Below are 13,076 nucleotides of genomic sequence, written 5' to 3' on the forward strand. Positions count from 1 at the left end.
ATTATTAAATTGATCAGAGGCCAAATGGAGAAGTTCAGCCCCTGGCTTACATTTCACACATTTTTGAAATCCTGTGTGTCCAAGTCAGGGGTTGTGTTCAAATAAATGTGCTCAAACACATCCAGAATAAGGATTTTTTTTTTCTTTGGCGTGTTGAACAGAATTCCGTGATTTTATTCAGTTATTCAATTCAAATTTGTTTATTCTTCAGCCTGGTTATGGTTGTGACAACCCATTAACTGGGTGATGGCAGTGTTAATTATTGATTGACCTGATAACACTAGAGCATTCTCAGAGATGGCTGTAAGATATATAAAAAACATAAGGAAACAACTGTGCCAGGCCTTGGGAAAACACTTGGACTCTCATCCTCAATTTCCACGTGAGACACTGTGCTTCTCAGTGGTGAGATCAGTTTTAAATTCAGAGAGAATCTCCAGCCTTCCCTCTCTAAATGCCAGCCTCACCAGAACCAGGGTCCCCCTCCAGGTGAGGCTGGGACCATCCAGGTGAGGATGGGATGATCCAGGTGAGGTTAGGACCATCCAGGTGAGGTTAGAACCATCCAGGTGAGGTTAGGACCATCCAGGTGATGATGGGATCATCCAGGTGAAGCTGGGACCATCCCGGTGAGTTTATGACCATCCAGATAAAGCTGGGATAATCCAAGCGAGGTTAGGACCATCTAGATGGTTCTGGGATGATCCAGGTGAGTTTAGGACTATCCAGGTAAAGCTGGGATGATCCAGGTGAGTTTAGCACCATCCAGGTGATGCTGGGATGATCCAGGTGAGTTTAGGATCATCCAGGTGATTCTGGGATGATCCAGGTGGGGCTGGAACCATTGTGGGGCTCTCTGGCTGCTCATGCCCTCCAGGAGATGCCTCACCCAAAGGAAAGTCTCCCCCAGTTTTAAACCATTTCCATTTTAGGGCTCCCCTCATCCTTTTCTGGGTGGCTTTTCTGGGATTTTAATGGGAATGGAGTTCTTTACAGCACAGCAGCTGTCAGAATCCCTCTCTCAGCAGTGTGTTCATGTGAGCATCCCTTGGGCTGGGCCTCTCTCTAAACACAGCTCTGGATTTTGAGCGGTGGCCAAGGTGAAATCACAGCTGGAGAGAGGCTCTAAGAGCCACAGGGCATCTGTCCACACATGTGGCCACCCTCAGGAGAAACATCCCATGTTTGGGCAAATCCATGTGAGCCAGTCTGCTGTGTGACCTCACTCCTCACCCATCCCCACCAAGAAACATTCTGTGCAGCCCTTCAGAGGACAGCACGAACCTGGGCTCACCTGGAGCTCTCACAGCAGGGCATTACATCAGCTCAGCCCTGTGTTTTATCAAGTGGCTCATGAGCACGGAGGGAGGGTCAGGAGTGGCCGTGAGGACGCAGTTCAGGGACAAAGGAAGGGATCAGCAGGTGCCTGTGCTGCACCTCAGCCCTGTCCCCCTCGAGGGGCAGGGAGTGACTCACCCTGCCCCTGTGTGCTCCTGCGAACAGCGCCGGGGGCCAGAGCTCGGCTTTTTCCACTGCCTCGAGGCTTTCATGTCCCAAACAGCCCAGTGTTCTTCTCCCCTGTGAGTAATGCTGTGTTTTCACTGACCGCTGTCACACACTCACCACCTCCCTCCATCACACGAGGGAACCGTGTCATTCATTTTGCAAACATTGTCACAAACTGCAGGGCACAGGATGAATAAGCAGCTCTGCCTTTACTGACACCGGGGGGTTTCTGAACAGTTATGGTTTAAACACCACAGCTGGTTATAAACACCTTGGAAGCTCGGGCTAAAAAAGCACGGAAAGGTTGGAAGATTAAAAAGGCACAGAAAAAGGAACAAGAGTAACAAAGGGACGCAGCTGGAGCATGTGCAGTGTAATATCCACTGGAATTTCTTTGTGCCTTGCTTTCCCTACGAGTTTCTTTACTTTTTGTCGTGCTCTCGTGGAGGGTCACTCTTGGGTCCCCACACTGAGTTACTCCATAGTCCAGGAATGCAGGAATTGTGGGTTTTTTTATTACAGAAACATCACATTATTTTTTAAAAAGGCAAAGTATAAAAGGCAAAATTTCCAGTTGTCTTTGCTGTTACATCGTCCATTTCTGTCCCCTTTTAATGCCATTAGATGTGGGACAAATTTAAACCTGAAAGGTGGCAGAAGTGGCAGAGATGAGCAGTGAAAATACAGCAGGAGGATCTCCCCTGATTCCTGCACTTAGCACAGGACTTCAGGAGGAGACAGAAATTATTTTTCCATCATTTCTTCAGCTTTCAGCCCTAAAAGTCCTGTATTATCCCGAGCTGGCTTTATCCACCTAAAGCTATTTGTGAGCTGGGAGAAGTTGTTTTGTGTGCACATGAAACTCTTTCTCACAGCAGCTGCTCACACTGGCTTTACAGACCCTTCCCTGGTGGAAGCTACCACCAGTGGAGAACAGGTTTGTGGTGGCTCCAGGACAGGGAAAAGATGCCAATCTCCAGCCCTACCCCTTCCAGTTCTGTTCTGGGTTAATGGGCAGAGCCATCCCAGGCTCAACATCAGCCTCCCCTGTGCCACGTGCCTTTATGAAGCCTTCACCTCGCTGGAAAGATAAGGAGAACAGAAGAAATGGCAGTGCCTCAGCAGCTCTTATCTCAATCTTTATGAGGATGGATGGTTCTGGGAATCTGAAGCTCTTACAGAGTCACTGCGCCCACAAAACGCTGACATCACCTGACGGGCAATAAACGCGAGGCTCATGTTCTGGGGAGGAGAACACGCCTCTCCTGCTCCTTGGTGAGAGCTACGTCATTTGTTTTCTATTCAAATTCAGCCTCCTCCCACGGAAACCTCCTTGCCTTGCCCTGCCAGCCATCGGGAGATGTTACTGAGAAAATACCCGTCCCAGCAATAGGAAGAATAATTTCCCATAAGTGTGTTTTATTGTGTATCTAATGCCTTTCATCTTGAAGTATGAGAACTTTACAAATACAGGGATTTTATTGAATAAATACCCTTATGCCTAGTGCAAGGCATGATTCATAGCAGATTAATAGAGGCAATTAAATGGAAGATTAAATTGCCTAAACCATTTGCCCCACTAAGCTGATCCCAGAGCTGTGAAGTGTATCAGTGCCACTAATTCCCAGAGATTTTCCTTTGCAGGCAGGTATTTAAGGATTTTGAATATCAAATCCAGGTATCCCAGGCTGGCTCTGTAATGCCTGTAATCATGTTAAAACCAGCTCTGAGCAACTTGCCCCAGGCAGCTCTGTGAGTCACTGAGGAGAAAGCAGAACCTCTGCCTTGTGGAGCTGCTCCCGCAGAGTGGAGCCTTGCAGAATGGGGATGGAGCACTGTCCATGCTGAAAATCCTGTATTCAGGCTGTGACAAGGGTTTGGTGAGTGCTGGGACAGGGAACACACAGGGGTGGGACACTGCCCCACTGCAAATCCTGGGTTTCAGGCTGTGACAAGGGTTTGGTGGCTGCTGTGACCAAGGAACACATGGGGATGGGGCACTGTCCAACTGCAGATCCTGGATTTAGGCTGTGACAAAGCAACACATGGGGATGGGGCACTGTCCAACTGCAAATCCTGGATTTAGGCTGTGACAAGTGTTGGTGGCTGCTGGGACAGGGGAACACACAGGTCCAGAGTCTCAGGTGCTGGCTGCTGGCAGAGGTGCTGGCCAAGCCCAGCTGCAGCTGTGGGATTCTCAGGTTTTGGGGTGTTTGGAGCTCTGCCTGCAGCACCAGCAGCTCGTGGTGAGGAGCCCAGAGTCCAGGCAGTGCCCACTGGGGCTCTCTCTGTGCAGGACTGGCACCCACAGCCCCTGGGAGCAGCCAGCAGAGCAGGGAGCTGAGATTTCCCCAGGCAGGGCTGGGAGAAAGGGCTTTTCCATATTCCCCAACATCCATCAGGGTCCAGATGTGTCCCCAGTTGAAATATCCAAGCTCTGACACCAACTCTTTTCACTCATGGCCCACAGAAATAAATGTGAGACCTCCACCCAGAGCTGCTTTAATGCTGTTAGGACTTACCCTCCTGCCCCCCTATTCCCCCTTCTCACCAGCTCTGAGAAGAAGGATTTTAGACAGTCTAAGCTCGGCCAAAGGGTTAAATCTTAGGATCTAAATGCATAAAAAATAATGTTTTCATTGCAGTGTGAGTCATCGGTAATTCTATATTGTTTGTGTTCTCTTTATGGTGACCTTTCATCTCTGAATCCTTTTTTTGTTTCCCTTTCTTTTTCTTTCTTTCTTTCTCTCCATCTGTCCTTCCCTCCTCCCTTGCTCGCTTGCTTCCTTCTTTTTATTTCTCTCTCTCCCTATGTATCTTTCCTTTCTTTTTCCTTCTGTTTCTTATGAATCTGTGCCTCTGTAAAATCTGTCCAAATATTTACAAAAGGAAATGCTGGGTTGTGAAACTGAATTCAGAGAAAATGTTACACATGCTGAAGAAATGCATCCAGCAGGGTTTCCAAATGTTCCCACATGCATTTTTGTCCAGTGTCTCAAGTGTTGGGGCTCGATCCTTCGTACCTTTATTCAGGCAAAGCTCACACTGGAAAGGCAGCGAGATCCAGGCTGGGGTCTGTTCCAGAGGTGCTGTAATTCTGGACTGGTTCCATTTGATTCTGGCCATGGGTGACTGGTTAAAAAGCCTGAATAACCAGTGGGGCTGGGTGAGGGCTTTGTGCAATGGGCCCTTCCAGGCCAGGGGTTGTGTCACTTGTCACCGGGCTGGCACAAACTGGCATCGCTGTCAGGCACAGCCAAGCTCTCTGCCAGCTCTGAAATCTCCAAAAATCATCAACCAGTCTGCACTGGGAGACCCCTGGTCCCTGGAGGAGCCAGGACAGAAAAAGCCACACTCAGCTGTGCCATCATCCATGAAGTCATTTTCCCAAGAAGCCCTTGATGCTCTCATGTCCTCATGTCCTCATGTCCTCGGACATGTTCTGGCAGAGGAGCAGGGATGTGTTTAAGCCCCGGGATAATGGCAGTGGGTCCCATCTGCTCTCAGAAAGCGTCACCTCCCACCCCCACACTCCAAGCTCGTGTTTCTTTTCTCGCCCTCACAAAGGCAGCGTGGCCCCGGCGCTGACAGGGATTGTTTGGGAGGAAGGGGTTAATTTTGTATTTCCTGGCTTTTGTTAGGGCAGGAAAATGAACCCTTTAGCAGCTCATTCAAGGCGGTGTGAGCTTCTAAAAGGCACTTCAGACCTGGTTTGTATTCTGCTTTCTTGCATTCTCAGGGCAGGTTTATTTAAGAGAAGAAAACAAAAATAAAGCAAGGAAATAGCCAGCCCAGGATTGCAAGTGATTAAGTACACACTGCCACATGTGATGAATTTTTTTCTTCCTGATTTACACCGGGCATAAACAAGACCAGATTCCAAAGCCTCGCAGTTACATAAGTGCATCGAAAAGCAATTATCATTGTTGTGGAGATAAATTCCCTTTGTGCAAAGGCCTCCGTGGGGTGTCATCCCTGCCCTGGCTCACATTCAATATTTGTGTGCTGCTGGTTAACATCACGATGAGAAAAGTGGATGTCATTGAGAGCGCATTGTCCCTTGGCTGGGCAGGTGGCAAGCCTGGAAATTTCTTTAAAGTCGGGAAAAATTGAAGATGCCAGACCTGGGAAAAAAAAAAAAAAATCTGTGTTTTTTAGATTTGTGTGACACTGAGAAGGGTTTAGGACAAGGACAGAAAAACCTGTCAGTGGCACAGGGATACCTGTGAGCCAGGCATGGGGTGGAATAGATGCTCTTTATTCCCTCCAAGCCCAAACCATGCTGGGATTTCATTATTCTAAGGATGTCCCCAGTTCCTAATCCCACAGGGGTTCTCTATTGTGGCTGGACACACTCTTTGCCTCTCCCGTGCTCCTGCCAGGAGATGCCTTAAATTGTTCCCACATCACACTCCAAAGGAGAAAATGCAGCAATTCCTGGGTACAGACCCACAGAAAGCTTGTTTCTGAGGTCCATTTCCTCCAGAAAAGATGATGAGCACAGCCCTGTCTTGTGGCCATCTGCTGTGCTGGCTTGTGCTGCAAGGAGTTGGCAAGAAATCCCTCATGGACCATTCCTGCTGTTCCTCTCCTCAGAAACCTGGGCAGGCTGGTGTTGGACAGTGATGTGCAAGGTCACCAGAGCTCGGTGTCACAGTGATGTCACATCTTTGGAGGTGCACAGCTGGGGTGATGTCCCTGTGGTGGGACATGTGTCACCTGCCCAGCTGAGGGGTCCTGAGGGGTCCCTGGGACATTGGGGGCTGCTGTGATGGAGAGGAGTCATTTCCCAGCACCCAAGTGTGTGAGTGTTCCTCCCACAATCTGCTCCCAGCCCGCTGCTGAAAGAACAACAATAAATAAATGGAATGAAAAGTGCAATCCTGTGTTTATTTTAAAGGAACGTGTTGAAATAACAGATTCACTTTGAGGCTGCAGTTCTGGCAGGAAAAGCCAGTGCTCAGCAGAGCAGAGACAATCCTGCGGGTGAGCCAGAGCTGGCACTCACCCACCCCTGCCCTTGTCCATCCCCATCCTCCTGGACCCCTTTGGGATCCTGGAAAACCCTGGAGATCTCAGCCGGGCACAGAGGTGCTCAAAGCCTGGGGGACATTGGGGGACAGAAAATGTGAGGAGGGATGGGGGGAGACAGAAAATGTGAGGAGGGATGGGTGGGAGACAGAAAATGTGAGGAGGGATGGGTAGGAGACAGAAAATGTGAGGAGGGATGGGGGAGACAGAAAATGTGAGGAGGGATGGGGGGAGACAGAAAATGTGAGGAGGGATGGGTGGGAGACAGAAAATGTGAGGAGGGATGGGGGAGACAGAAAATGTGAGGAGGGATGGGGGAGACAGAAAATGTGAGGAGTGATTAGGGGGAGCCTGGAGGGGCAGGAGGGGGAGAGGAGCCCTGGGTGGGTGCAGAGGTCTCCTCCAAAAGGAGCAGCTGGAAGGGGGAAGTGAAAACACAAAACTGCAGAGTGGGGTGAGGAAGGAACAGCTGGGCAGAGCAGGGGAGGAGGAATTGCTGGGGGGAAAGGGCTGGGGTGGGACGGGGTGATGGGCAGAGAGGGCTGGGGACACCCGGAGGGGACACCCAGAGGGGACACCTGGAGGGGACACACAGAACAGAGCAGGGGAAGTGGCAGCAGCGCTGACTGGAAGCCCTGAGTAAGAAACACCCGTGGCTCGGTGCAAGCCAGTCATCCACGGAAAAAGAAAGAAAACTTTTGGGAAGTGCTGATGCACTGAAAAGGGGGGAAAAAAAGAGAGCTCCCACCAGTGTCCTGCCGGTTACTGGGCAGCCCCCACCCCTGGGGGGTTGTCAGTGGGAAAAATGAACTTTGTATGGGTCTGCTGTGGGGTTTTTTTCCATCTCAATGAAACATGACGGGAACGACTCTGAAATATGTGTTTACATTATAAATATATACACAAATATATGTGTACACATATATATTTATGCGTGGGTTTGTCTGTACATGTAGCTATGCCTATGCATGAATACAAATATATGGATGTGTATGCTCATTCCTTTTTACATATATTTTAGGAGAATAATCACACCCTCATCCAAAGCTCGACATCCCCACGCTGCTGCTGCTGCTTGCCTTGAATTCTGTGGGAAAGGAGGGAGCAGCCAGTGCTGCAGCAGAATATTCCTCCCCTCCTCTGATATATATATGTATAGATATATATATATCCCCATACAGATATATATACACACCTACACATGCACACAGGTGTATATATACACATATTTGTAAATATATACAGAAATATATACACATATTTATAAATATATAGCCACACATACACACATATATATGTTGACCTAGGCACATATACACACACCTATACATACATACATACATGTATATTTTAAAATAGACATAGATATGTGAATGTATGTATATGTATATACATGTAGAAATGTATATACGTGTATATATATGTATATATACTTATATTTTTATATATATTATATTTATGTGTATTTATTTATTTTATATGTTTATACACATGCATATATACATATATTAATATATATTATATATTGGTATATTAGTTGATTTTATACCTTTATATATTTTATATTCTTATATACTTATATATATTTTAAAATATTTAATATATATTATATTTCTGTATATTTTTATTTTATATCTTTATAAAATTTTACATTGTTATATATTTAGATATATATGTACATATATATTTTAATATATTTTATATCTATTTATATCGGGGGGGTGTGTGTAGTACGGCCGCGTGTGCACACGCGTGTTCAGGTGTGTTCAGGGGTACAATGGGGTTCACACACACCCCTGTGCGCGCCCCCGCGCCCGCGCGCTCCCGGCGGCCCAGCGAAGGATGACGTCACGCCGGCGGGGCCGGGCGCGCCCGCGCTGGCGCGCGGCCAGGTTGACGTCACCCGTGCCGGCGGCAAGCCCCGCCCCCTTGGGCACCACGTGACGCGGCCCCATTGAGAAAACGCCGCTCCCGCCGGCGCGGCCCCGATATAAGCGCGGGAGCGGCCGAGCGCGACCGGGACACCGGGACACGCGGGGACAGCGGCACCTCCGCCACACCGCCCTGCCCTTCCACCCAACCATCCAACAATCCATCCGGCCATCCCGCCCGGCCATGGTGAACTTGCGGGTGTGCGCGCTGGAGTGCGAGGCGCTGCGGGCGCTGCTGCAGGAGCGCGGCGCGCAGTGCCTCGTCCTCGACTGCCGCTCCTTCTTCTCCTTCAACGCCGCGCACATCCGCGGCTCCTGCAACGTCCGCCTGAGCACCATCGTGCGGCGCCGCGCCAAGGGCGCCCTGGCTCTGGAGCACGTCCTGCCCAACGAGGAGCTCCGCGGCCGCCTGCGCCAGGGGCTCTTCCACACCGTGGTGCTGCTGGACGAGCGCAGCGCCGACCTGGAAATGCCCAAGCGCGACAGCACCATGCTGCTGGCGCTCGGCACCCTCTGCAGGGAGGCCCGCGGCGCCCGCATCTGCTTCCTCAAGGGTGAGTGGCGCCGCGGGCGCCGGAGGGGCCGGGCGGGCCGGGCCGGGCGGCCCCGCTGTGCCCCCGAACGTGCGGCGCTCACCCCGCGCCCCTCTCCCCGCTCTGCCCCCGCAGGAGGTTACGAAGCGTTCGCGTCCGCCTGCTCCGAGCTGTGCACCAAGCCGGCCGCCCCCGCCGGGCTCAGCCTGCCCCTGAGCGCCAGCCCCGCGCCCGGCAGCGCCGACTCGGGCTGCAGCTCCTGCGGGACCCCGCTCTACGACCAGGTGAGCGCCGGGATGGGACGGGAGCGGAGGGAGCCGGGACGGGAGGGGACGGGAGCGGAGCGGGCGCTGCCGCCCAGCACCGGCCGGGGCTGAGCGCTGCTGTTCCTCTGTTGGCAGGGCGGGCCCGTGGAAATCCTGCCGTTCCTGTACTTGGGGAGCGCCTATCACGCCTCCCGCAAGGACATGCTGGACGCTTTGGGCATCACGGCGCTGATCAATGTCTCGGCCAACTGCCCCAACCACTTCGAGGGGCACTACCAGTATAAAAGTATCCCCGTGGAGGACAACCACAAGGCGGATATCAGCTCCTGGTTCAACGAGGCGATCGATTTCATCGGTAAATGAGCTCTTGCTTGCATTCCGCGCTGTTTCTGGGTTAATGTCCCCTGGGAAGTAATTTTTGGCATGTTTTCTTCCGCGGTAAAATCTCCGCTTGAGATTGGGGGATAACATTCCACTGGGAAGATAAACTCGGGGAACATTTCCATTAGTTTAATTCTATTCACAGGCATAATCTTAGCTCCTTAAAGCTGTTTGAAATCTTGATTCAAGAGGCGCTGGTCTTGCAGAAAAGAGTGAATTTAAGCGGATCAGTATTAAAGTAATCTTGCAAGACTGCTAAAGCGACCTGGAGGAGCTATTAGTATAATTGGAATTGGAGTCCAGAGTGAAAATAGCTGCTTTCCTCGGGACAAAGACTCCCTTTGTCTCAAAAGCTCCGGGTGCGCCTATTAGGGTAAGGAAGGGATGGATTAAAGAAATGTAAAACAGCAGCCTGTGCTTTTCCCACCTCTGGAAGCAGCGAGACTTGTTTGCTAACTGGGTGCTTTGATTCTTTCAGACTCGGTGAAGAGCGAGGGAGGAAGGGTCTTTGTGCACTGCCAGGCTGGCATTTCCCGCTCAGCCACCATCTGCCTTGCTTATCTCATGAGGACCAACAGAGTCAAACTGGACGAAGCCTTCGAGTTTGTCAAGCAGAGGAGAAGCATCATCTCCCCAAATTTCAGCTTCATGGGGCAGCTGCTGCAGTTTGAGTCGCAGGTGCTGGCCCCCAACTGCTCAGCAGAGGCCGGGAGCCCTGCCATGTCAGTGCTGGACAGAGGGGCCTCCACCACCACCGTCTTCAACTTCCCCGTCTCCATCCCGGTCCACACCACGTCCAGTGCTCTAAACTACCTTCAGAGCCCCATCACTACTTCCCCGAGCTGCTGAAGAAGCAGCTGAAGAACGTGGCCAGGACTCAGACTTGCTGTCTCAAGTGCAATAAGGACAGGGACAGTGTCACTCGTGTTTTGTGGGGAGCTGTTGGTGCACCCCAGAACGGTGTCCATGGAGAGGAGCTCGCCCAGTGCCAGAGAAACCAGGTGTTTCTGACTTCTCAACAAATGTCTGGATGTCTGCACAGAGATCAAAGGACATTGGCTCTTCCTGAGCTGTCCCTCCTTGTCTTCTGTCTGTCCCAAGCCTGCTCCATGTTTAGTAGCATGCTCACCAGTATTCCCATTCCTGGACACTTTGAGCAACACTGATGCTGTCCCCTTTTATATGACAGTCCTATTTATTTATTTTTACATTAGTGCATTGTTGTTGGGTTTTTTGTTTTTTTTTTTTTTTTTTTTTTTTTCCTTCATAAACGTAAAGTTTCAGTTCTAGAGAAACCAAATACCTCAGTATTTTTTGGTACAATAATCCTGTGTGTGTATATCTGTCAGCTCTTCTTGTTTCCCAAGCACTGACATGAAAGCACCAGGCGAGTGCTTTTTTTTTGAGTTGCCAAGGGTTGTATGTTTGCTGATTTATTTATGATGTGAAATAATATATTTCTTCTTATGAAGACATAGTTTTGTTACATGATTATAACTTTTTTTATACCAAACGGAATAAATTATGATATTTCTATTCATCTGGATTATATAGTCTTTAAAATACTGCATTTCACAATCCCAAAACTCACGTGAACCTCCAGGGTCAAGAGCTGTAATTTTCAACTCTTCTGGCCTCGGGTCTTGACTGAGAAAAATGGGTTTAAGCACCATAATTGACTAGAAACTACTGCAGGTTCTTAACCTGAGCTTTTCTTTGTCCCCATGTAATTGTGTGCAGTGGCAGGGAGCCAGGGCTGGCTTCTCAGCTGGGAGTGGATGTGGCTGCCCTGATGGCTGTAACAGTTAGAACCAGCTGAGACTTGGGCACTGGGCTACACTGAATTCAAAATAGTCCTTCTCCTAAGAAGGAGGAATAGGCTTCCTTATTCCTTGTTTACTTCTAATGCTTGAAAGGTTAAGTCTAAAAATTAACCTGTTAGTAACAGATCTCTAAGGCTTGGCACAAACTCGCAGAGTGTTTGCTTTTTCTGTCCCACCTCCTTAAATCCTTTTTGCAACTCAAATTGCCCCTGATGCCTGGAGTGAGGTATTTAGCTAGCGGGGCTATCTCTGTAAACAAATCAGGGTATGACAAGGGATCAGGTAACCAGCAACTCACCCATTTTATTACCCAGACCCAAATAAATTCTTTCCTGCTGGAGATTATCACTAGAGTGACTTGGATCTGGTGTCTCTGTTGAGGCAATGAGGAGAGTTGATGAAGCACAGCCAAAGCCAGGCAGGGGAGCTCCAGCAGCATCTCTGGGCAGGAGCAGGATGATGGGCAGCAAAGGGATCCTGGCGCAGATCTGCGCCTCTCATGGGCTCTGTGGGGCAGCACAGCATCCCTGCTGTGACATCCCCTCCCCAGGGAAGCTGTGGGGTGCAGCTGGAAGCTTGATTTCCTGGGCAGGGTAGTGCTGGTAACAGGGAGAGGGATGCTGAGGGAGCAGCAGGGTTCTGGGGTCTCATACTCACTCCAGAAGGGAGCCAACAGTTCCTGCATATCTGATATTCAGAGTCAAATCCAACTTTTGGCCCATCAAAAATGGTTTTGCTGGGGCACACACCAGGTTGTGAGTGTAAAATCAAGGGATTTAAGCAGCTGTGATCTTGATTGTACAGGGGAAGGTTTTTGTGAGCACAAAGCAGCTGTGCTCTCATCACACAGCAAGATGAGCAAAGCACCCCAAACTCCTATTGCTATCCTTCGAGTTACCTGGGGTGTTAATGGTGCTGAAATCCAGGCCTGTTCCCCTGGGGGAAGGTGCCCTTGGAGGATGGGATGAGGCTCTGCTGCCTCTGAAGCTCTTCCATGTGAGCTGCCCCTCCAAGCAGGAGCTCTGTCGTCAGCACCGCGCGTCAGCCCTCGCCGACTTTCAACCTGACACCGAGGGAGGGGAAAATGGAGCAGCTAAAAGAGGAGACATCCCTGGGCACTGAAAAGTGAACTTGGAAAACTCACATTTTCCTGAACCTCAAAGTGAATGTCCTCCCCAAAACCTGTGCTGTAAATCCTGCAAAACCCCTTTGTCCGTGGAAAATCCCTTGGCACCTCGAACCTGCCACTGCTGTCCTGGTTAAATATGCAAGGCTGCCTCTGAATACGTGAGCCTTCTTACACCTGCAGTAAAGGGTGGAACAAACTTTCACCTTCAAAGCGAAGCAGAGCTTGTTCAGTGGAAAAATACAACCTTGGCAGCCCTGGCCATGCAACTGATAAAAAAAAAATCCTGCCTGTTAATCGCAATTCAAACAGAAATCCGCTCCCTGACAGCCGCGGGAGCTTGTTTATGTGTTTCTTGGAACAATAAAACTCATTACCTGGCAGCAGATCAGCTTTTGGAACCTAAGCAGGCACCTGACAGAGGGGTGCAAAAGAGAGCTGCTTCAGCACAAAGCTGCTGTGAGCCCTGCCAGGCACCA

The 13,076-nt window shown here is 50.0% G+C and overlaps 1 protein-coding gene across 2 annotated transcripts; it reads left to right on the forward strand.

Annotated features, from left to right (window-relative positions):
* Positions 1-8,567: 8,567 nt before the first annotated feature.
* On the forward strand, positions 8,568-11,194 carry DUSP1 (dual specificity phosphatase 1). 2 transcript variants are annotated; one of them, XM_058815227.1, is made up of 4 exons: positions 8,568-9,022; positions 9,137-9,285; positions 9,403-9,622; positions 10,127-11,194. In XM_058815227.1, exons 1-4 carry the CDS (start codon positions 8,653-8,655, stop codon positions 10,495-10,497), a joined length of 1,110 nt encoding a protein of 369 aa, XP_058671210.1. In that variant the 5' UTR covers positions 8,568-8,652; the 3' UTR covers positions 10,498-11,194. The 2 variants fall into 2 exon arrangements, with proteins under 2 accessions (XP_058671210.1, XP_058671209.1); XM_058815226.1 differs by having other exon boundaries at positions 8,568-9,285.
* Positions 11,195-13,076: the final 1,882 nt, after the last annotated feature.

This window comes from Ammospiza caudacuta, chromosome 16, assembly GCF_027887145.1.
Source record: "Ammospiza caudacuta isolate bAmmCau1 chromosome 16, bAmmCau1.pri, whole genome shotgun sequence".
NCBI classification, from domain to species: Eukaryota; Metazoa; Chordata; class Aves; order Passeriformes; family Passerellidae; genus Ammospiza; species Ammospiza caudacuta.